This window comes from Zeus faber (genome assembly GCF_960531495.2).
Source record: "Zeus faber genome assembly, chromosome: 8".
NCBI lineage: Eukaryota > Metazoa > Chordata > Actinopteri > Zeiformes > Zeidae > Zeus > Zeus faber.
This window is the reverse complement of record NC_137195.1, coordinates 18,981,699-19,004,704: the sequence shown is the minus strand read 5'-3', so window position 1 is coordinate 19,004,704 and position 23,006 is coordinate 18,981,699. Positions and strand designations below refer to the sequence as shown.

At 47.3% G+C, this 23,006-nt stretch overlaps 2 protein-coding genes across 2 annotated transcripts; one reads left to right on the top strand and one right to left on the bottom strand.

Moving 5' to 3' along the window:
• Window positions 1-237: 237 nt before the first annotated feature.
• lyplal1 (lysophospholipase like 1) lies at window positions 238-5,789 on the top strand. Its single transcript, XM_080005389.1, has 5 exons — window positions 238-334; window positions 1,364-1,463; window positions 3,425-3,594; window positions 5,250-5,365; window positions 5,451-5,789. The coding sequence occupies exons 1-5, from the start codon at window positions 250-252 to the stop codon at window positions 5,685-5,687; spliced, it is 708 nt and encodes a 235-aa protein (XP_079861515.1). The 5' UTR covers window positions 238-249; the 3' UTR covers window positions 5,688-5,789.
• A 12,130-nt stretch (window positions 5,790-17,919) lies between these two features.
• Window positions 17,920-22,654, bottom strand: preb (prolactin regulatory element binding). The gene is made up of 10 exons (XM_080005446.1): window positions 22,443-22,654; window positions 20,583-20,743; window positions 20,296-20,494; window positions 19,930-20,183; window positions 19,733-19,813; window positions 19,485-19,612; window positions 19,199-19,372; window positions 18,950-19,022; window positions 18,592-18,751; window positions 17,920-18,474 (listed from the first exon to the last, which is right to left on the bottom strand). Exons 2-10 carry the CDS (start codon window positions 20,715-20,717, stop codon window positions 18,380-18,382), a joined length of 1,299 nt encoding a protein of 432 aa, XP_079861572.1. The 5' UTR covers window positions 20,718-20,743; window positions 22,443-22,654; the 3' UTR covers window positions 17,920-18,379.
• Between the last annotated feature and the right edge of the window lie 352 nt (window positions 22,655-23,006).

The window sequence follows — 23,006 nt, the reverse complement described above, 5'->3', positions numbered from 1 at the left end:
TCGTTATTGCTTTTGTTTATGTTTTGGTTGATTGTTCATGATGTTGATTTTTTTTTCTGAAATGTAAACAATAAAAAGAAGTTTATTCGATTGATTGTAACAGGCATGGTGTTTAATAATATAATAATATAATATATAATATATCAAAACCACTAAACTTTATTGGCAACGCAAATGGCTTTTCCTCGATCGCGCTCCCTCTCGCGCGATCTCCTAGTCTCGCGGGACGCTCGCGTCTCCTCGGTCGTCATGGCGGCCGCCCAGAGGCTCCAGAGGTGCGCCGTGTCTCCAACGGGGAAACACTCCGCGTCGATTATCTTCCTGCACGGATCAGGTGCCCCAGCGGCTCGTTGTGCATCTCGTGCGGGGTTGGAACCGGGGCGTTCCGTGGCGCGCCGTGTTCCTCCGCGTTGGGGGTTTCGTTTTGGGTTGTCTCGTTTTGACACCGACGTGACGTGGTGGTGGAACTGGTACAAGGACTTGTCCTTAAATGTGCTCGATGTAGTGGTGCTTGTCATATCCAGTTCCCTGATCCAGCGGCCTGTCATAAAAAAAAAAGAAAATGTCTGCAGATGAGTTCTCATGCTTATCCAGATTTCAATGGAAGTACCACGGGAGTCATTTACAAATATACATATTGATTTATTGGGTATTTCTTTAACCAAAAGTTAGGAATCTAGAGTGGAAAGTGGTGTATGTTGTCCAGTGCATTGATTATTGGATGTGTCTGAGGTGTCATGCATGTAATGTTGAAAACGCCAAACTAAGAATAAATGTAGTGGCCGTGACGTATAGACATTTGCTTTGAAATGTAGTGGAGCAAAAGTCTCTAAAATGGAGTTCGGACGCTTGAAAAATGTATTTTGTTACAGTAAGAGACGAGACCTTTTTTTCAAGCGCTGGCATTAAATGATGACCTTCAACCCCCCCCCATCACTGTGTGTTTTGCCTCGTCTCTATGGTCGTCCTGGAACCCTCCTCTGTTTGTGGGCGTGTAATGTTACTTGTGATGCCACTTATTATCCAAGGCGTCGCTGGCGGTGACGCCTCGACTTTCCTTAGACACAATATATCTTCCACTGTTTTATTAAAAGCATCACTGAGACACCGCGTGGTCCAGAAAATAGCTTGGCCTGACATTTTGTATCGTTTATTTTATTTGTTTTTACGCATAAAAACAAAGTCACATTGCTCTAACAGGACCAAGAAAGAGACAATTGTAGACGGCGCTGTTTTATTTTATACTTTGATATCGTGTTCCCGTTGTGTGTGCTAATTTTAACCACAATGGAATGCAGCGTATGGTCCAATGAGTCAATTCGAACACAATCAAACTCACACTGTGCTTGATCTCCAACCTTAGGTGACACCGGACAGGGACTCAGGGCCTGGGTTCGAGACGTTGCGGTGCCAGATTTAGCATTCCCCCATATCAGAGTCATTTATCCCACAGCTCCAGCCAGGTAGGCGCCATCTTTTTCCAGCTGCAATCACCTACAGTGTCAGGCGGTCTCAATCAACGTCAGTTCATGTCACACATTATAAACATCATAAACACATTTTTTACTTTTAATGAAATACCAGCGATGAAAGGTCTGATTTAGTTTTTCAAGATTTGCCAAGTCGTTCCGTTAAAAAAAAGAGTGGGTTAATTTTCCCACTTTGTCCGTTTGATTCAGTTGGTGTAGCGCACCGTGAGTGAGGGAGGACTTCTTGTGAATGATGAACGGGAGTCAGCAGAGCCGCTTCAACTCGGGAGTTGTGAATGGAATTCTCACACTAATCATTTAATTCTGCCACAGTTATTTATTTTGGTGGAATGAAAAGTGTAAATCAGTCCCGTTGACCATGAATCATGCCAAATGCCTCGGCCTTTTTTCCGCACTAATTTAGTCCTCAGTAATAATTTTCAGTTCGCGAGTCGAAGGTTCTTTTGCTCGCCCACTCGCTGAATCTAAAACTCAAGGACCGTCTGTTTTATTTCGCCAGGTACATTATATACATATTGGAGGAATTGCTTCTAGTGAGGTTTGGTGCACTCCGGACTTCAAGCATTAATACATGAAAAAGCATAACAGTCTGTGGAAAAAAAGCAGAATAAAAATAAAATAGGATAAAAATTAAAATCAGATATATACATCGAGCTCATCAGGGTAGAGATACCCTGATGAGTACTAACCTGTCAAAACATTAGTAAATGAAGAACCATATGGAGCTACATTGAGTGTGCAGTGTGTGTATATATTTATTATTATTTTTTTTTTTACTCTTAATTGCCAGTACCAGCACCCCATACAGACTGTGGTGTTTGTTCACCTACTCTCTTATTTAATGTATTGCTGGGGACCCAAGGAAGTGCAGGGTTAAATTTGGTCGAATGAATGAACTTTAAGTTAACAAGTCAACAGCGAGCCACTCTGCTCGGTGCAGCAGCAGCAGCGGGGCGGGGCTTCAGGGCTCTGCGACTGAGTCACGAATGTCCGCAGTGCAGCCCATTCCGAACAGTGCAATAGGGGTATGGGCGATACCGCAAAATCTGCTTCTGATACCAAGTTATACCATGGCCAGAATTGCTCAAAACAAACCTGTTATCATTGGTTTGTTTTGGAGAAACCGTTATCGGGATGCACCGAGCAGATCGCTTTTCTGCTGGTGTTGCCCGTGGGCGTTCACGTAACGTGCATGCGGGAAGGATCTCCCATTCACACAGTGACGGGCGCTAAGCAATGGCAATACCATGCCATAAAAAGAATACCGCTTTACACTACTTTTCTGCCTATAAACCACCAAATATATAACCAAAATAAGCAATAAAGTTGATAGAATTGTTCGCTCCATTATACTGTGTATTTGTTATTTTAAATCTGTTTTAAATTTCAGCTATGATCTACGACAATTGCAGTATTTTCTTCTCGGTAGTTGTGAAAAAATGCATTACTGCATTTTGAAGCATATCCCGACACAGTGGGTTTTCGGTCCACCATACCTACATTGTTTGTGTGGCCCACTGTGTGTATGGCAATTTAAAATGACCAAAGATCCAAGTTGAAGGACGTTACGCTTATATTAGATGAGATCCATCCCAATATGATTTGAAACTGATGACAGATACGATTATTCCATTACATCACTTGTGGCGCGAGCTTTTGGTTCTGATGGACCGCATTCCCTTGCCAGACTGCAGAGTTTTAAAAAGGCGGTGTCCGGGGTGAGAAGGGTCACAAAATGTGGACACAGTGCATGCCAGTGTGCGTGGCTGCAGGTACCAAGGCTTAAAGGAACAAACGACTCTTTACCCGGAGTGACTCCCGACTCCTCCTGAGTCATTTAAAAGATTTGTTCGCAATGAACGAATCGTTTGAGGACAGTCATTTGACTCCCAACTCAGTCCAACTGCCCTCTTGCCCTCTTGTGCCCCGCTCAGGCCTTACACACCCATGCGGGGGGCGCCGTCCACCGTGTGGTTTGACCGCTACAAGATCTCCAGGGACTGTCCCGAACACCTGGAGTCTATAAACGCCATGTGCAGCACCTTGGGGGCCGTCATTGAGGAGGAGGTGAAGGCCGGGGTGCCCAAGGACCGGATGATCATCGGTACTCTGCTTGTTTGTTGCTGCTATCGTGCATCCAACGGTCTTGGCTTAATCTGTACGATACGCAACGAGCAAGCCATATGTCAGGGTTTTTTCCCCTCTCCCTTCAGTTTCTCCAATTTCTGTCTCCCATTTTCTCACTATCTTTTTCTTTTTTCTTTTCATTTCTACTGTGGTTTTCCCCTCCGCTTATTCCGATCCCCCTCTTACACACACACACACACACACACACACACACACACACACACACACACTCTGTCACACCATGACCTCGATCCATCGTAGCTTTTGTGTTCTCAACTCCCTCTGTCGCGATATAAGATGAAGAATGCAAGTAATCGGGTTACTATGTCCTTTTATATGCTGCCAGTTCTAAATAGAAGAAGTATTTCAGGGGGATTGTCGGGTCTCAAAAAGCTTTTTTCTTAAATATTACGGTTGTCTTATTCGGATATAAATAACAATGTAATGGAACCGCTCGGATAAAGTGCTATAAATAATCGAGCTTAAGTAAGGTAGGGGTTCCCACAGGAAATGTGTGGGAGCCCATCTTGCATTTACATGTTAATTTAAGAAAGTAAAAGATCACGCATGAAAGGCAGAGACTGCTGAGAACAGTGGGAAAAGGGTTAACCTTTATACGCTGAAACGTCTTAACAGCGCACAAATAGTTTTTTTGGTGGTGGTGGGGGGGCCTGAATAGAAGGCCAGAAAATCCCCAAAGTCAGCTGCAGAGAAAGTGATTCAAAAAACACATGCTCCTGGGAGACTGCTGAAATATTATCTTACTAAATCATAACATTTTGTCATTAACTATAAATACTCATTTGAGTCACTGGTGATGCTGGAGAAACAGTGCTCTGTACCAGGAGTCCACTTTGCTGGGGCTGATGGACTGACAAGTGCCAGAACTTTCCATGGAAAACGTTCTTTATTTTTTATTTTTTTGGGCTTTTTTTGGTCTCACGTGTTGATGCGCTAGACACTGGTGACACACTGTTCCCCCCCACCCCACCCAACACCACCCCTCGTCCAACTCTCTCCAAAGACAAGGTAACATGCAAGGTACATGTGCAGTTCTGCGCAAACATGGGAAAAAATGTGCATGTGGCACCTTCCATTCCAAACAAGTCAGAGAATGGTGGGAAAATCCATTGAAAAGGGTGTGTGGGGGTGGGGGTGGGGGTGGGGGTCCCAGTCAATTTGTATTTATTTATTTTTCTAGCCCAGGCAGAACTTGTGATTTCCACCTTTTCCCTGTTTTTTCACTCTCCCCCTCCCCCCACCCGCTCCACAACACCCCTTCTGACAGGGCTGATGGGTACTTGCACACTTTCCCATATGTACACAGTGTGCCCAGATGTACCCAGATGTGTGAGATTAAGGACAGGCCAAGGAATGGTTGGATATTCCAAGACCGTTAAAAAAAAAAAAAAATAGCTGATGATGTGGAACTACCAAGTCCTATTCATCTTAATGTTTTTTTTTCTTCTTCAAGTGAAGGCAGAGTATTTTCCATTTCTGAGAGCCTCAACTGCCATGAGTAAGCTTCTGTTACTCATATGGAGATTTGAGGCAATACCCTTTGGTAGGGCAATGAAAAAATAGTTTTAATTTGCCCTTTAAACTGTTTAAATATGTGCTTGCTTATCCAAGGGGGGTTTTCAATGGGAGGAGCCATGGCCCTCCACCTTGCGTGTCGCGATCACCCCGATGTAGCCGGTGTCTTTGCTCTCTCCAGCTTCCTAAATAAGGACTCGGTCGCCTTGCAGGTATAGTTTCATCTTATTTTGTCTCCAATTTAAGCCGTCTACGGGGCCGGGGTAGGTGAGTTTTACGTTGCCGTGTCTTCCCCAGGCGGCGGAGGAGAGGGCGAGGGCGGGCGGCTCCCTACCCGAGCTCTTCCAGTGCCACGGGACCAACGACGACCTGGTGCTCCACCAGTGGGGTGAGGACACGGCTGCTCTGCTGAAAAGGGCTGGCCTGGTCGCCACCTTCCACTCCTTCCCCGGGCTCTACCACCAGCTGTCCCGGCCCGAGATGGAAAAGTTACGCTCCTGGATCCTCACCAAACTCCCCCCGCTTTCCAAATGACACGAAGCCCGTCACCTGACCCCCGGATCAGGTGGCAGACTCTGCATCTCTTGAACTCTGCTTTGATATTGTCAATAAATGTATCATTTTATTTTTCAGACATTAGTGTTTATGACTCTGTGCTGTGTGTCGCCGCCAACTCACATGCGTAGCCGGAGTACCACAGGCATCCCCATATCCTGAAATCCAGCAAAACGACCTTTCTGCTCTTTAAGCTGTGATGTTGGGTCTCCCCCTCCTAATGTGGGATGGCTTGCACGCACTTGTGTTGGGTGATAGGATCTGACTTAGTTTTCCACTGCAATTCTGTTGGTCCACAGCACGAGAGCCCTCCTATATATATAAACAGTGCTACAGCAAAGTGCAGGAATCGTCTACGTTTACTAGGTCCAGTCTGGCATGTTTTTGGCTCTTTCCTTTTCCTTTCTCTTTTTTTTGACAGAATCCATTATTGTTTTGCTGGAAATGTGCTCAACATGTGTCTGGACATGAGCTCTGCTCTCTCTTTGCTGACCTAGCTCCTCTCTATAATACGCTATGCTTCATTAGTGTTCATTGGAAGGAATTGCTATGGGATATTGGAAGTGCCTGTAGTGGCCCTGGACTCATTGCCCGAGGTAACGGCCGCAGGTAACGGCCAAGGGATTACCAAAAGAATATCACAGCTCTAGAGGGGAGTGAGTGATGGCGAAGGGGTACCACTTATAATTACAAATGCAACATTTCGAACCCTTTAATCTGAAGGCAAACATTGATCACCTATAGGAGGTCTGGATTTTCCATCGCACTGCTATCTGCTCCACTTTCTTTCTACTCCTCAGAGGAAACCTGTATATGCACTGTATGAATGGTGTGCATGCATTTGAATCCATAAGACCCAACCACTGCATGACCATAGGGGGGCAAAGGTAGATACAAGAACACAAAATATATCATGCTGCAAAAGAAAGGGGTATTACTACATTCACGGCTATCCTCATTCCAACATATAAACTAGTTGTCCAAAAAAACCCTGGCAGCGTAGCAGTTGCTTTTTATGGTGCCAATGAGGCCATTTGAATTCACTTGGGGGTTTAAAAAAAAACAAAAAAAAACTTATGCAACGTCCTGTTCTCAACATCAGCGAGGAAGTATTAACCTTCAGCATCTGTTTTATCCCTGCATTACTCGGTACTGATGAGACGGTTTGTGCTCACGGGTTCTGAGAACCGCAACGCGCGACGCAAAGATACTCTTTGTTCAACCAGCAGGTCAGATGCGTTCATCCGAACAGAGATAATGGCTGACGAAATCATCCGCAAAGCCTTTTAATGCTCGTCCTCCTCACCGCAGAACTCCGTGCAACGTTCTCCTCTTTCATCTCACCTTCTACACTCCCCCGTCCTCCGCCCCCACCCCCTCCCTCCGTCTTCAGCGGGGAAGGCTGGAAACGTGAGTAACTGTTGTGATTAGGCAACAACGTTGAGATCATTTGGAGAGGCTGGCTGGATGGGTGTGGGGGGCTGGGGGCCGGGAGGACGGGCGGGCGGGGGGGGGCGGAGAGGGGTGGAACGGAGTAGAAGGAGGTGAACTCCGCGATAGGGGTGAAAATGGAGGCCTTCACATTTTGAGGCGGAGGGAGTGGGAAACCGAACGGCGCGGCCAAAGCAAACAGAAGGAGTTCAGAGTTTTGTTCTGGCCTCGATCACTGATTACTTCCAGCTATGTGTGAAAGAATGCTACTGTTGAGCAGCCAGCAGCCCTCACCCCCCCAACCCCCACCCCCCACCCTCACCCCCAACCCCCACCCTGTTCGCCGACTGGCACACTCTTCCTCCCGCTTCATCCCTCACCCCCTCACTCAACGCCCCCCTTCCCCCAAACCTTCTCTCCTTCCTCCTTAATCCTTCTCTCTTTCTCTTCCGGCCGACTGGAAGCACGTCCGGCCTTTTACGATTTTTAATGACGGTAATAGATGCATCTAACGAAGGAGGCTCCTCGCTGTCTGCTCCCCCCCTGGGGTGAAATCAGGTGGAACGTCCCTGTTATTTCCAGGAGAGCCCACGCCTCCGCCCGGTCCCTCCTTTTTCGCCATTTATCAAAAATTGTCTCAGCACTTCTTTCCATGTAGCTGTTTTCACCGCCGGTATGCCAGGGTGTCCTCACCGTTTGACTACAGTTCCCAGAATGCTTTGCTGCCACGAGAGTTAATATTGGCTGATAAAGCTCCTCAGCCCGACCACAATCATTTTGGTTGCAGCCCCTCAACCGCGTGCCCGCGCACACATTCTCACACGCACGCACGCACGCACACACACACTTACCACCCCTTATTTCAAACGGTGCCCCTTATTGGTCCGTCCACAACGCGCTCCACCGTCGGTGTGTCAGGGGGAAGGAATGCTAATCTGGAAGGGTTGTGGACTGCAGAGTTGGAGCTTTTTTGGCTGCCAGTTTCCACTGCGCATTACTTTCCACGTGGAGCCACTCCACAGCGGCCGGACTACAGAAGGAATTCCCGGCCGAGGGAGCCCGGGCTTTTGACAGACTCCAGATCAGTCATCGGGGCCGGGCCACCCCCCCTCGTCCCCGCCCCCGCAACCCCCATCACAAAAAACACCCCCATTAAAAAGGTCAGAGCCCAATTAGATGATTGCAATTGGGACTTAATTCATCCACGGTATGTCGATTGACGGCGATCTACTTTTCAGACGCCCACAAAATTGGACTTCGAATTCACTGATGATTTTGATTGGCAGTGCCATGAAGGAATTCACAAAGGAATCCGTATAAAGTTAGATTTTCTTTAGCGGGTCATAGTTTTGTCTCAGCTCAGAGTAGCCCCAGAATTGTCACTTGACTCACTCCCTGAATGCCGATTTTACCGCTTGTGGTTCTTTTCATCCAGTTCGAGGAGAACTATTTAGCAGCATATATTGTCTTGCAAAAACCCACCCCCCCCCCGGCTACTGCACACATCCTGTCATTTATTTACCTTCCCCTTAACCTTCGCCTTTTACCCATCGCTCTCGAGACGTCTGCTGTGCTGTGAGGACATGTTCGGCATTTGAAAGCGTTTGAAATCTCAAGCGATCCGCAGGTTGAGGAGCTGAATGCCTCCTCCAGGTGGAAGCGTACCCTCGAACTCTTTCCAAGGAAGGTTGAACCCGAGACCTGATAGGCCTATAATTCGGCCTATCTATCTTGAACCAATCTATCTATCAACTTTATACATCTGGTTTGCCTTCCTCAAATATCCTGTTTAAACAAGGCTGGGCTGCAGGACACCTGAGGAATGGAAGCTGACGCTGAAGTAATCACTAAGACCGACGGACCACCCTGATCTTCAAAGAGGGCCCAAGTCTTATTTTTCAGTTTTTCACTGTCTCCGAAAAGGCACCAGAAGCGGGGCTGAGCACCGGGACTTATTTTACCTCCTTAACCCCGGGGGCAGTACACAAACACCGTCAGGAGCCTCCGAAAGACTTGGCTCCGCTCCAGCCGCGCACCCCTCGCTCGAAATTATACCCCTTTGCCTCTTCATTTGCGGGGGGAACTTTTCCACTAGAGATCATTAAAGCGTTTTTTTCGCTGAGCTCATCAGAAATGCTGTAATTCAATTTGCCTTTCCTTCCCCTTACATCCCCCCGACAACACACACACACGCACACACGCACGCGCACACACACACACACACACTGGTAAGGGAGAGGTTTAATGGACAATAGCACAACATTTACAAGGCCTTAAAAATCTAACTCAGTACATGATGGACCGAGCTGCACCAAATAAACATGCTAATGTTATTGTTTCGGAACAATAACGGCTAAATAACAGGTAAACAGGCAAGCTTAAAGGCTTAACAGTGTGGAAAACAAAAGAAAATGGAGAATAAAAATAAAGACATAAAATGAATAGAATAACAAGTGAAGTAAAGACAATAAAATAAAAGAAAAGAAAAATTGGCAAATCTCCAGATATACAAAAAAACCCCACAAAAAATACACAACAGAAATAGTCATATATAATAATATACAGAATATGCAAAATTAGATACTATACACACTCAATTATTGTTATGGGTAAATAAGGTATAAAATATAAATATATCTCTCTCTCCATTATCCGAGTGTTGACCTGGCTGTCTAAAAAAAGGAAAACCTCAAACTGATATGAAAGAACGGAAAAAAAAGTAAAAATTCTCTTATACTGTGCTGTGATGATATCATTCCTGGCGGTGTCAGAATGCCAGCGCGAGTCATTCAGGTATTTTCAGAGGTGGTGATATCATCTCTGCCCAGTGAATCACTCTGCCTCTGACCTCTTTGAGAGACAAGGAGGGATGAAGTGTCTGCAGACGCAGCACTGCAGTACTTACACTGATGGTGTGTGTGTGTGTGTGTGTGTGTGTAGGTGTGGGTGGCTGGCTGGATATGAATGTGAACGTGAGTGTGAATGTGTGTGTGTGTGTGTGTGTGTGCGTATATGTCTGTGCAAAACCAGCATCAGTGTAAGTGCACAGATAAAGCGAAGGAGTGCAGCGTGTAGTCTCCTGGCCCGGGTTCCACTGATAGGTTTTCCTGTGATTGGAAAAGCAGCCGCTGGCGACCGCCGAAGGAAGGAGGCCATATTGACTCAGGGCCCTGTGGGTGCTGCCATGTTTTCCTTCGCTGTTTTCGGGGGAGCTTGGCAGCCGAAGCCCACCGGGTGACAGAAACTATCTCCGTTTGCTGGAGCTGTCCGGTGCCGTATGCGAGCGCCGGTTTTGGGGTCGTCCCTGCCAGAGAAAACCCCGCCGAAGCGGAGAAGCGGAGCCCGAGCGCAGGATAAACACTCGGCGCTCCAATCACAATACGCCCCTCCCCGCCTCTGCTTATTTTTGAAGAAGGATCACATTCAAATTTTGTCCTATTAACATTTCAAAGCGTGATCAAATCATGAAATACCCCCTCTTCCTATTCTCAGTAAAAAAATAAAAAAAAATAAAAATAAAAACTGAAAAAAAAAACTGCACCTTGTTTAAAAGAGAGAGCGGAGAACCCGATCACTGGAGGAAATCTAATTTTGTGTAGCTTTTTGTTCCCAATCTCCCCTCTCGTCTATTACAGTGATTCAATTTAGGCTCTTGAGAGGGCCTTTGACATTATGGAGAGACGCTGCGAGTCCTCTGAAGTTTATACAACTGCCCGGAGTAGGCTCCATCTTAAATAGTGGGCCCTCGTCCAAAACATATATTTTTCTAACTTTCTTACTGCCATGAGACAGTGCCTCCTCTGTGCTTTGAGAGTCCGTGGAGGGCCCTCCCCAATCCCCATCCACGCTCAGCCGAGGAGCCAAAAATCTATTTACTAACTCAAAAGCTGTAACCTCACTTATACATCCATTATAATGCCTCCACACAATCTGGGATCTCGGGTCTAAAAGCCCGAGATCCCGCCTCTTCTCCCGGGCCGTCGGCGTGAAGTCGTGGTGTTGTGACGGCGGGAGATGCCGGCGTCGGACGGTGAAGGGCGCTCTCGGCTCAGACAGACTGTTCTTGTATTTGTCACAGGCTTTTAGAAACGGGCGTCGCTTGCCAGAGCCGCTCCGCCGTACGCGACGCTCGCTGCCAGAATCGCCGAGGCGTTCACGGGGCGTGTTATTTATGAGCCCAGTAATTGTTTTACCAGAGGAACCTTTTTATGCTTCTCATTTTATTTATAGTCTCATAGTAAAAACTTTAACTATTATGTAATACATTCTTTGCGGGGCACGTTGCCTCACCCGTTTGATTTGGAGGAACTGAAAAAGCCTTTTTTTTTTTAACTTTTTTTTTTTTTTTTTTAATGTATTTCATATGCTGGAGTATAACTGTCTAAACATGCTTTAATGCAGCACGTGAGGGACGGAGGGTTTGCTTCCCCACGCTGCGCTCGGGTCCCGGGGCTCTTGAGGGGTTGTCATTGAAGGTACGCAGACCGATATCAAAGGTCTCTCTACGCAAAACGATCACAAAACAAAGCTTTGCGGAAGACATCGTTTGGGACAAAACCGTCGGATATTGAGTCCGGCTCGCTCGTAGCAAGCCATTGATTTGCCCCAGGAAACAACGGGAGGCGTGTGGACCACTATGAGGCCCGTCAAGGCATAGAGGTCTGCCAAACATTCACTTTAGAAGCCAATTCAACTGGCTTTTATCCAAGAGCTATAGACGTCTTCTCCACATCCTCTCAATCAACCCCAAAGAAAAATAAAGCAGTTTCTATGAGAAATTGTATTATCATTAGCATTAGCATTAGCACAATTAGCAACAAACAAATGCAGCCGCCAAATTGCACGACTAACTTGAACGGAACTAAAACTAATGTTATCCTAATAGGATTCACACCAGGGACATTCTCCGATTGTTGCCAATTGTTGTCATAGCCAGAAGTCCCAAGGTATACAGGCTATACAGTCCGGTCAATGGCTAAGTTTCAATTTGCGAGAATACGACTACCTACTTGTCTGATATGATATAACATGATTCACTTCCCTTGCAGAGGATACACAGTTTGCATATTCATGCACAGCTATGGGCACCACTGCTTGTGTCCTATATCCACGGTATTCAAGGTAAGTCTTCGTTTGGTCCGTCTTTTAGTGCAGCAGTTCAAGCTCGTTTCGACTCTGGCTGAGTGAATTATTCTGAGAGTATCGTGTGTGAGCCGCTAGCCTGTCGAGCGAGCATCTACTGTATGGACATTGGACTTCCCCTCGCGGGGTCTCAAACTACGCCGGTCTGAGTCACACGGTAGCTGCCCTGAGGGCTAGACCTATAATTTCACTGCAGCGCTCTAAGTATTTGGGTGTGTGTGACGGAGGGAGCGATGCCGCCAGCGGGGGCCGGGAGCTCCCCCCGCCCCCGCGCCACAAGCACCGCAGCGTGTGGGGTGGACCTTTCTATGTGTGCGAGATACGCCACACGTCGTTGGCTCCACGCCTCCGACATACACTAGCCGCATCTCCGTCACGGCTGTGAGTTATATCAGGGCAGACAGTGTGTCTTTTGGGGTCTGCGGGAGATCCCAGAAGTTAACCGCCGGTGTAGTCATATGTCTCTCTCTGGATGTTGACAAATGAAGACAACTTTGGAGCCGGGGGCCACGGACATGTTTGCCAGTGGGACGTGTGGCGCACGATGATCCCGTTAGTCTGCAAAAGCATCATCTTTCCCACTGTCTCGCCTCATTCACCGCGCTGCGGGCCCGGCCGGGAGCTCTGTTTACCCGCGGGTGGTGAGAGAGCGGAGGGACGTCAGAGCCCGGGCCGATGCACAGACAGGCGTTCCGCGCAGCCGGTTATTTTTCGCTGTATCGTCGCCCCCTTTGTCACAAGCCCAAAGCCTTTACCTCAACGAGAGCTTGTTTGCGTTCTCCATGTTCTGCTCTCGGATTTGCCTAGGTTACATAAAAAATGGCAGCTGGGTATGTGGGTGTGTGCGCGCGGTGGTGGTTCGCCCATCATCTTTGTCATTCGGTCAACCAGAGCCTTACGCACCGTGGCCACCACACTGAGAAGCAGGAGAAAAAAGGAGATGGGGTGACGGGAGGCAGTTGACCGTGTTCGGACCGTTTCTAACCAAAATAGAAGACTGGGAAATCAAATGAAAGGGTTGCGCTCCAAAAAAACGCCCCTGTCTTTATTGGAGACGCCCCCTCAACCGCCACGGCCCAGTCGAATGGGTAATGTAAGACGGGAAGCCGGGGAAAAGCGCTGCCAGACAGACAGAAAAATAAAAAGAATTCGTGGGAGTTTACACAAGCCGGCCCGAAAACCCGGGGTCTTTCTTGTGGCTCTGAACAAAACGAGAGTCACGCAGATGAGAAACAATGACGCGCGCGATGCCGGACACAAACAAGAGCCCCGCGCCTATACATAGGCCAGTCTTCCACCCCTATGTCACCGCTGGGGCTGTTCGACTGTTCGAGGAAAACAGGCGGTTTAACCCTGAAATTGATGTCCCGATGTCTTGACATCTTGACGTCTTGGTGTCTCGATGTCTCAATGTCTTGATGTCCTGATGTCTGATTCTACATGTGTCTTTTACGATTACTGCCAACCAAACACTACGTCCGTGTCAGTGGTTGTGAGTTAATTAATTTCCCCTCTTGTTGTCCTCTGTTCGGAGTCCGGCGTACACTGCTCTACCCGTTCTTTAGGCGATGTGCGGCCGCTTTCTGACTACTCAAGGTCATGGAGAGGGGCCTTCCACGACGTTTGATAGACACTGGAACTGACCGTAGCGTGGATCCGCAAACCGTAGTGCCGGCTGGGGTGACCAGAGCACAGCCCTGACGATGAGTCTCACGATTGCTCTTAACACATTTCACGTCAGTGTTAAACGGTCAGAGCCAGCCATGTTCAAACTGTGGCTGGTTGAGGGAAAAAAACAGTTGGGCAGTAGTGTAAGAGAGTTACAATGGGTATTAAGACCACCCTTCAGGGTCGGTTCCAGTCAGCCTCACAAAGTACCTTCGGGCAGAGCACCAAGTCCAAATCAGCTCTAGGGGTCCGTATCCATCCCTTTGAGCTGACCTCCCTGTAAAAGTAGCGTCGGTCTGAGGAGTCAGCGCGCGGACCACCCTCTGTCCGCCGCCCAGTCTGTGCACTGGCCCCGGCTATATCTGTATGTGTGTATATTTGCATGCGCTTAGTAATGTGTGCCAGCCATGCTAGCGGTCGGGTGCACCGCCCTGAGTTTGGTGAGATGGCTCAGCGCTGTTTAGACAATGGCCGGATGAGAAGAGCCAGAGCACGGCGACAGGGGGTTGGCGGCGAGAGTGGGGAGACGACGATGAGGCCCGAAATCCCCATTAAAAAGAAAAAAACATGACTCACTCACCCTCCTCCTACCAGACATAAGGGGTGAATCATTCTAGATTAGGGGGCCCGGCTGTCACGGTCCCTGACACACATTTGGGCGGTTTTCACGCAGCCCCTCCCAGGAGTCTTTTTGGTCAGAAATACATTAAAAAAAAAAAAAAAAAAAAAAAAAGTTGCCTCTCAAAGATATCGCCAGCTGTGCAATGAAATCTTCGTTTCTTTTTTGGAAACCAGTTCACCCCTACACCCCTACCATACGTACAGTATATACAGGAAAACAGGTTTGAGCAACGAAAAAAATAATTGCTGCTTTTATCTGTGGAATTTTGAGCAAAAAACCCAAGCCACCTAGCGCAAACTGATGGTGATAAGAGTCAGTGGGAGGAAAATTAAAAAAAAGCACCCTGAGACATGCTGAAGCAATAATAACCTCTAATGTGTTCCATCCCCCCTAGCAGACCTGTACCTGGTGAGAGTTCGCCTATACCGTCCGCCCCCATAACCGTAAAGATCTCGTCCACATGCCTTCACACTTATCACAATCGATGTAACACGCACGCGAGCGTGCGCGCACACACACACACACACACACACACACACACGCACGCGCAAACAGATGCGTGCGCACACACACACACACACACACACACACACACACACACACACATACATACATATACACACATCTAATTAATCAAGGAAACCCCTGTAGCATAAAGTATGCCAACGACTGTGAAATACCAACTTCCATTTCCTTTATTTTGGAATATCGAGAGGAAATTGCTGAATATGGAAGAAGAAAACCTTCTTCAAAGTAGTTCATTTGTCAGCTGAGTATCAAGGTTTAGCCTTATTGCCGTTGAATCCTCCTCTAATTGGACAAAGCCCTGAGCCCAGTGGACAAAGGCTTTATTCATACGTACAATGACAAGTTCTTCAGGACTTGTTGCCTTGTATCATGGAGGCACCGTTTGATCCTGGTTGTTGGCATTGCTGACAAAGGCAAAGGTAATTTCTGCCCTCCTTGTCTGGTTTGCATTACTCTTGATGCTTGCTTAACTGTAGTGGATTTATAAGGCATTTGGCATTTTATGTGCTTTCGACCCCAGGAAACGTTTTTCATCAGAGAGAATGCATTTTTTTTTTCACTCTAATTTGAAATGCCTGATCTTTCGATGCGAACTGAGTGGGGATGGGAGCCTTTATAGTGGAAACATGCATCTTTTATGATTTCCATCTCACACCTTTAAGAAAACCATTGAAACCTCTGATAGCATTACTGCACCCAACTGGGCAGCGGCGGCTTTTTTTTTATCTCCGAAGTGGGTGGATGATGGATGGGGATGGATGGATCTTCAAAAAATAAAAAAAATTAATTGAGCAAGACCACTGACATTGTGAAAGCCTGCTTTAAAATCCCTCGTTGCGATCAATCTTTTAAGCTTCTTTTTTTTCTCCATCATATCTCCAATATACAAAAAAACAACACATACACACACACACACCTTAACAACACTAAACGAGGGAGGCATCACAACATGAGGATCCAGGGCCCAGGTATGTCTCCAGAAACAGAACATTTGAAAGAAAAGATCCCCACAGATGAGCCCGAGCGATTTGACCCATCAACCAATTCCATTTGCAGAGACACATGGGCCTGGTTTGGACCCATTTCTCCTATTGCCACAAATCAGAGGTATTATATGCCAAGATCTTAGTGATTATTGCTCGGTTTCCCCTTTCCCCTCAATGTCTGGGCAACGCCGCTCCATGTCGCCAGGCAGTTCCCAAGACACTGAGGTAGTGTGAGACAACGAAGGCCCCTCTGGGTACATGTGCAATGTCAGAGGAAAGAAAGAGAAAAAAAAAAAAAAAAAAAAGAGACTGTTTGTTCCTCTTTCGTGGAGTCTGAGACACTGGCCTGTCTGGGGACTCCACTTCCTGCAGGACCTTTAATGTAGGTGATAGGTGGGCGTCGGGTTTCCTGCCCGGAGAAGCAGGTCTGGGAGTGTGGGTGGGGGTTGTATTTGGAAAGTGTCTGATTTCTGTTTCACAATTTGGTGCAAAGAAGGAGTTTTTGCGTGTGTGTGTGTGTGCGGGGACGGATGGATGGGTGGTGGGGGAGAGAGGGTCTGTGTAAACGTGGCCGCTGGCCTTCCATGACGTCATCTGGTCTCTGTGATGGATGTGAAACTGAAAAGCACAATGGTGAGTGGGCTAATAGCCCTCTCACATTGACGGAGCTAAATATATTGACCACTATCTGTAAAAATTAATTGAGAAAATACCAGAAGTGATTGGCACCTACAACAGCCTGTAGACTTGGGCATCTGGGAAGACATGAATCCCATCCCCCCCAAAACCAAAGTGGTTATATGCATTGGCTGAACAAAATGTAGGTTAAATCAACAATATGAGAACTTCCATCACAAATCGACGGCTTCTCTACTACGCCGTATTCACCAACTACTTGGTGCCACCTGTTGGTAATTGAAATAAGACAACTTTGAGAGTGTGATGTGTGCATTAAACTTTGCCTTTTTAAAGATCCTTTCATAGAAGGTTATCAACAGTGTAGTATGTTTATGCGGTTGGGATGTCTGAAATGCTGTCTCTTGGTGGATTTATGAGCTATGGTACCAAGGCAACCCTTGCTGGCTCTGCAGCAACGCCAGCTGGGAGTGATGGATTGGAGAGTAGTGGAAGAAGCAGGTACTCAGGGGCAATGACCAAACATCTCAACTGCTGCTATTTGAAAAGAATGCTGAAAAGAATGTTAGGGTGGAAAAAGGGGCAATTGCTTCATGTTTGAGCGCCCATACATCAAAAAGCCTCAAATAAAGCATTTAACTTACCCCCCAAAAACCATACAATTGTTGCTAAATATATCTCACTCATGAAATAAAGAAGAGAGGCCTGGCTCTATTAGTAATTTTATGCAAGGCCCTATGCCAATTTGCCAACGGGGTTCCCTTCTATGCAAGGCGTTACCTTTCTTTATTCCCACCCAATCAGTCATGATAAAAATGACAACATTTAAAAACAAAATGCTTCAATAAGAGGCAATTAACTCTAGATTGCATGAGACTTTCCATGCAATCTCACACCCAGGTTTGCAATACAGTTAGCAACCCTTAACAATGGTGGAGTTGGACATTCATTGGAGCAAAGTCCTTCCAAAATGGTCTGTTTGTATGTAAATGATGCATCACAGACTGTCTTTGCTGAGACACACTCGTGAAATGTTTTCAAAGGCCATCGGCAGGCCACTTGCGTGGATGGGCGGTCTCTGCTGCCCACTAGTGGAGGAATTTTGAAGAAGGAATAATAAAGTCAGGCCTGATGGTGGAATGTCATCGGGTCTTTGTAGAGAAGAGGCAGAAAAAGACACAAAACATTTTAAAGCACATTTATATTTTCCTTACATTATTAAATACCTTATTTAAAAAGGCCCCACCCTTCGTACATTGATGACATTATTTGAACCCGAGCGCCCCCCCCCTTCCCCAACCCAAACATGATCGCAAAAAGAAGATAATGATTTTCAGTTGATCAAGGTCAAGTCTGTCTCTGTATGTTCCCAGTGGATTTGGAGGGATGGGGGAGGGGGCAGTCCTGAGTAAGATCCACAGCCGGGTGGGGACAAAATGATTGGGCATAAAAGCAATTTAAGAGTCAATGTTTAAGTCTTGGAGATGCTCCATAGGAAGGATGTCAATTCAAAGGAAGGGAGGACCTTGGGGTCCACTTCTGGCGCGCTCTGGAAATGGCACAGCCCTCAGCTGGACTTGACGCTTCATCGGTGCAAGCGAGTGACGAGTGGAGCTGTCCGTCAGATGGGTCCAATCACGATCACAGCAGAGTTATTTTTACATGAAGCCTGGAAAGAGGTACTGTAGCAGCAGGACCGCTCCCACCACCATAAGGCCGCAGAAGAACAGCACCAGCCACATGGGGAAGGATCCTGCCAAGAAGGGGGTTGAGGAGAGAGAGAGAGAGAGAGAGCGCACAGCCAACAACTGGTGAGATTACAGAAACGTGGCTCTCAGAGCGATGTTTTCATGACCTGGACGCTACTTACTTCGGTTGCGCACTGCGTGCACCTGACACCTGCTGTCGACCGCTACGCTCAACATGGCCACTTCATTGTTGCCCCTGATGGGTTTGCTTTTCAAAGTATCGGGGAGGAAGGCTACATCTGTCACGACGATACCATGGGACTCCTGCACATAGTACAACCTCTATGGAGACAACAAAATAAAAAATAAAATTGAAAAAAAAGTGATATGACGTATCAGGGTTTTCAGACATTCAAGATGTTTTATTTGTCGCGTACATACGAGCATACATATATGTAGTGAAATGACAGGTAAGGAGTTTCTGTTTGCTGCATTCCTGTTAGGAGTTGGTGTACACATCTTCCTTTACGACTGCCTTACCTGCAGTGAGAATGCGATATAGATAGCCACCGATCCGGTCACAGTTCCAAGGCCTAGAAATGTTCCAGCGTCACTGTTAGAGAGAAGAGTAAAAAAATAAAACAAAACAAATAAAAAAATTAGCTGTGCATTATAACAATGCTATTAAATTTCCTCACCACTGTATATACACAATATGTGGGTTGACTATGCCTTTGTAAGGATGAAAATAATAAATAAAAGTTAGATCCACTGGTTTACTGTGCTCACCTGACAGCCAGACTGGAGATGACCTCATTGCCACATGGTGCTGTCAGCATGGGCAGAAAGCTCTTGCCATCCCACTTGGTGAGGTAGCACGGCAGTGGTTTTCTGTCCCTTTTGTAGGGGACTTGGACAGTATAAAGCCTCAGGCTGCCTTTTTGGTCTTCTACCCTACCAAACCTAAATCAACCCAAAATAATTAAAATTAAATGGGATCAACGTCCCCAGGTTTTAAGATGACAATTGTATACACATATGAAACTCTTTCATAACTAAAACACATAAATATTGCCTGCAAGCCATATAGCGGTAGGCCTTGTCAGCAATCTGAGGCATGGTTTCATTCCACCGAAGACTCATGGCCAGTTGATTGCCGCTCCACACGCTGCATGCAAAACCCCGTCCGACACTGACAAGGTGCTGCAATGTAGAACAACGCAGAGATGTTGCCTCTTTGTCAATTGACAACATGTTTTGATGTTATGCGAATTTGAAACACTACCCCGAAAAAAAAAAAAAAAAAAAATTCAATTATGGTACCTGGTTCCCAGGACTCATATCCAAGTCTTCGATCTCGGTTTCATGTGCTTTGAAGTCAAACTTCTTCTTCAGGGAAGGGTACTAGGGGGGGGGGGGGGGGAAACAGGGTGACATAAACGCCACTGATATGACGGAGCTTATGGATGGCAATGACAGCTGACTAATGTTTACTTAGCTCAGTCAAAGGTGAAACTTACATCCCAAACACGAATGTGCCCGTCCGTGCCCCCAGTCAGAAGAAGGCCAAAGTCTGGGCTGAACCTGACGACCTTCTGCAGCGGGTCTATGGGGTTGATGTCCGACTCTACTTCCCCAAACGTGTTCACAGAAACCTGGGCGGTCTCGTCCTTCATATCAGACACATCTCCGGCGCCTCCCGCCCCATCTTTGGCCCCTTTATCGCCTTTCCCTGCTCGTCGCCTGGCATTCCCCTTGTGCTCGCTGTTCCCAACTTTTAAAAGGAAATACATTTTCACATGAGGAGGAATCCGTGGAGATGCACAGTAGCCTACAACAGATACACAACACATTCTTCTGTGACTGCCGGTTTTATCCTTTCTTACCCTCATTCGAAGCAGCCTTACGTCCCTCTTTTGGTTGGCGCTGCTTGAAGCGCATCAGGCTGCAGGTGCCGTCCTGCCCTGCGGCGATGACTCCATCACCCACGGCCATGTTCATGGTGGCGCACATGTCTGTGTCGTGGGAGTGCAGGAGGGTAGCACTGTACTGGTGCTCTCCAACCAACTCCAAACTGAGAAAGTGCTGAAAATACCCAGCCGAAAGTTAGATTGCAGTTCGTTCCATGTACAGTTAAAATGGACGGACGGAGAGAAGGACGTCCTTTGCTTACCACTGCATTTTTGATGCCTGTTTTGGAGGCCCCCCCCCCTCCTGCCGTGATCACCATCCCCGTTTTAGGGTCCACTTTGACAGAGTAGAGGGGGAAGGGGGCTCTGTAGAGGTCCGGCACCTTCCGTCTCCCCATGATTGTGGAGCTGGTTACTACTATTTCTTCATAATAACCAAAAACAAACACAATACCTTTAGAAAGAACAGGGTTTTAAAGATAAATGATAATAATGGCTGTACTAAATAGGAGAAAAGCCATGCTCTGAGAGTGACACAAATACAGTCTGAATACATTCTAATGTATATAACACACCGATCGGCCACAACATTAAACCACTGACAGGTGAAGTGAATAACATTGATCATCTCGTTCCAATGGCATCTGTCAAGGTGTGGGATATATTAGGCAGCAAGTGAACAGTCAGTTCTTGATGTTGATGTGATGGAAGCAGGAAAAATGGGCAAGCGTAAGGATCTGAGCGGCTTTGACAAGGGCCAAATTATGATGGCTCGACAACTGGGTCAGAGCATCTCCAAAACGGCAGGTCTTATGGGGTGTTGCCGGTATGCCGTGGTTAGCACCTACCAAAAGTGGTCCAAGGAAGGACAACAAGTGAACCAGCGATAGGGTCACGGGTGCCCAAGGATCATTGATGCGCATGGGATGCGAAGGCTAGCCCGTCTGGTCCGATACCAAACAAGAGCTAATATAGCTTTTAAAAAGTTAATGCTGCTATGATAGAAAGGTGTCAGAACACACAGTGCATCACAGCTTGCTGCGTATGGGGCTGCGTAGCCACAGACCGGTCAGAGTGTCCATGCTGACCCCTGTCCACCGCTGAAAGCACCTTCAATGGGCACGTGATCGTCAGAACTGGACCATGGAGCATTGGAAGAAGGTGGCCGGGTCTGATAAATGATGTTTTCTTTTACATCATGTGGATGGGCGGGTGCATGTGCATTGTTTACCTGTGTAAGAGATGGCACCAGGATGCGCGATGAGAAGAAGGCAAGCTGGGGGAGGCAATGTGATACTCTGGGCAACGTTCTGCTTGGAAGCCTTGGGCCCTGGCATTCATGTGGATGTTACTTTGACACGTACCACCTGCCGTAACATTGTTGCAGACCAGGTTCACCCCTTCATGGCAACGGTATTCCCTGATGGCGGTGGCCCCTTTCAGCAGGATAATGCCACACTGCAAAAATTGTTCGGGAACGGTTTGAGGTTCAAGGTGTTGACTTGGCCTCCAAAGTCCCCAGATCTCACTCCGATCGGGGCAAAGGGGGCCCCAGCTTGCAATTTGCAGGACATAAAGGATCTGCTGCTAACGTCTTGTTGCCAGATACCGCAGGACACCTCCAGAGGTCTTGTGGAGTCCATGCCTCGACGGGTCAGAGCTGTTTTGGCGGCACGAGGGGGAGCTACACACGATTAGGCAGGTGGTTTTAATGTTGTGGTTGATCGGTGTATAATAAATGTATCATGAACAATATGCTTCCAAATCGACAATTCACAATGTCAGGAATTGGAAATGTCACCATTTAGATAAACTGCTATTAATATCAGTCCTCACTGAAAGTGCAAAGTACGTCCTCAAGAATAACGTGCTGGCAACGTCTCCTGACAGCGTAGCAAGAGGATTGGCTGCTTTCACAGTTGGGAACTTTGTCACAAAAACAGTCGCCGTGGAAAGGGGAAAGCCGGTCCAAATAGGGAGGCGGATTCCCAAACAGCCACAGAACTAAAGTTGGGTTAACTGGCTCAACACCACGACGACACAGCACACGTTGGCTATACTTACCCCCAGCTGTCTGGATAACCGGCTAACTCTTGTTAATGACATATTTGCAAGATCGTTACCTGTGCAAAACGCTCGTCCTTCTCTTCTGGCGCGATTATTTCAACTAAATAATAAAACGGTCGAGTCCATGGTGAGCTGTCAATATATATATTTATATGTATAAATGCACACACATATATATATATATATATAACTATATAGCAAAAGCACAAGCTAGGAGGTAAGCTAGCTGATCAACCACTTCCCTACGCACACGTCAGCAGCGTGACGAGCGTCATCACGTCCAAACGGCCGACGTCATTACGTTGCCCAACGTCGCTGTTTGACTGAAGCGGGTTGGCGTCACAGTACGTTCGCGCGCTGAACGCGCTCCGAGGAGGAGGTGGAGGAGGAGGCGGAGGCGGAGGAGAAGGAGGAGAAGGCGGAGGAGGAGGAGAAGGAGGAGGAGGCGGAGGAGGAGGAGGAGGAGGCGGAGGAGGAGGAGGAGAAGGAGGAGGAGGAGGAGGAGGAGGAGAAGGCGGAGGAGGAGGAGGAGGAGGAGAAGGAGGAGGAGGAGGAGGAGGAGGAGGCGGAGGAGGAGGAGGAGAAGGAGGAGGAGGCGGAGGAGGAGGAGGCGGAGGAGG

Bases quoted from the DNA above. Each gene is read 5' to 3' on its own strand.
- lyplal1 (XM_080005389.1), top strand. From the start codon at position 250: ATGGCGGCCGCCCAGAGGCTCCAGAGGTGCGCCGTGTCTCCAACGGGG. The intron at 3,595-5,249 runs GTACTCTGCTTG...TGCTTATCCAAG, and splicing joins CAAGGACCGGATGATCATCG to GGGGGTTTTCAATGGGAGGA. The intron at 5,366-5,450 runs GTATAGTTTCAT...TGTCTTCCCCAG, and splicing joins AGGACTCGGTCGCCTTGCAG to GCGGCGGAGGAGAGGGCGAG.
- preb (XM_080005446.1), bottom strand. From the start codon at position 20,717: ATGGGGAGACGGAAGGTGCCGGACCTCTACAGAGCCCCCTTCCCCCTC. The intron at 19,613-19,732 runs GTACCATAATTG...TCTACATTGCAG, and splicing joins ATATGAGTCCTGGGAACCAG to CACCTTGTCAGTGTCGGACG. The intron at 19,373-19,484 runs GCAATATTTATG...GGGTTGATTTAG, and splicing joins TACCGCTATATGGCTTGCAG to GTTTGGTAGGGTAGAAGACC.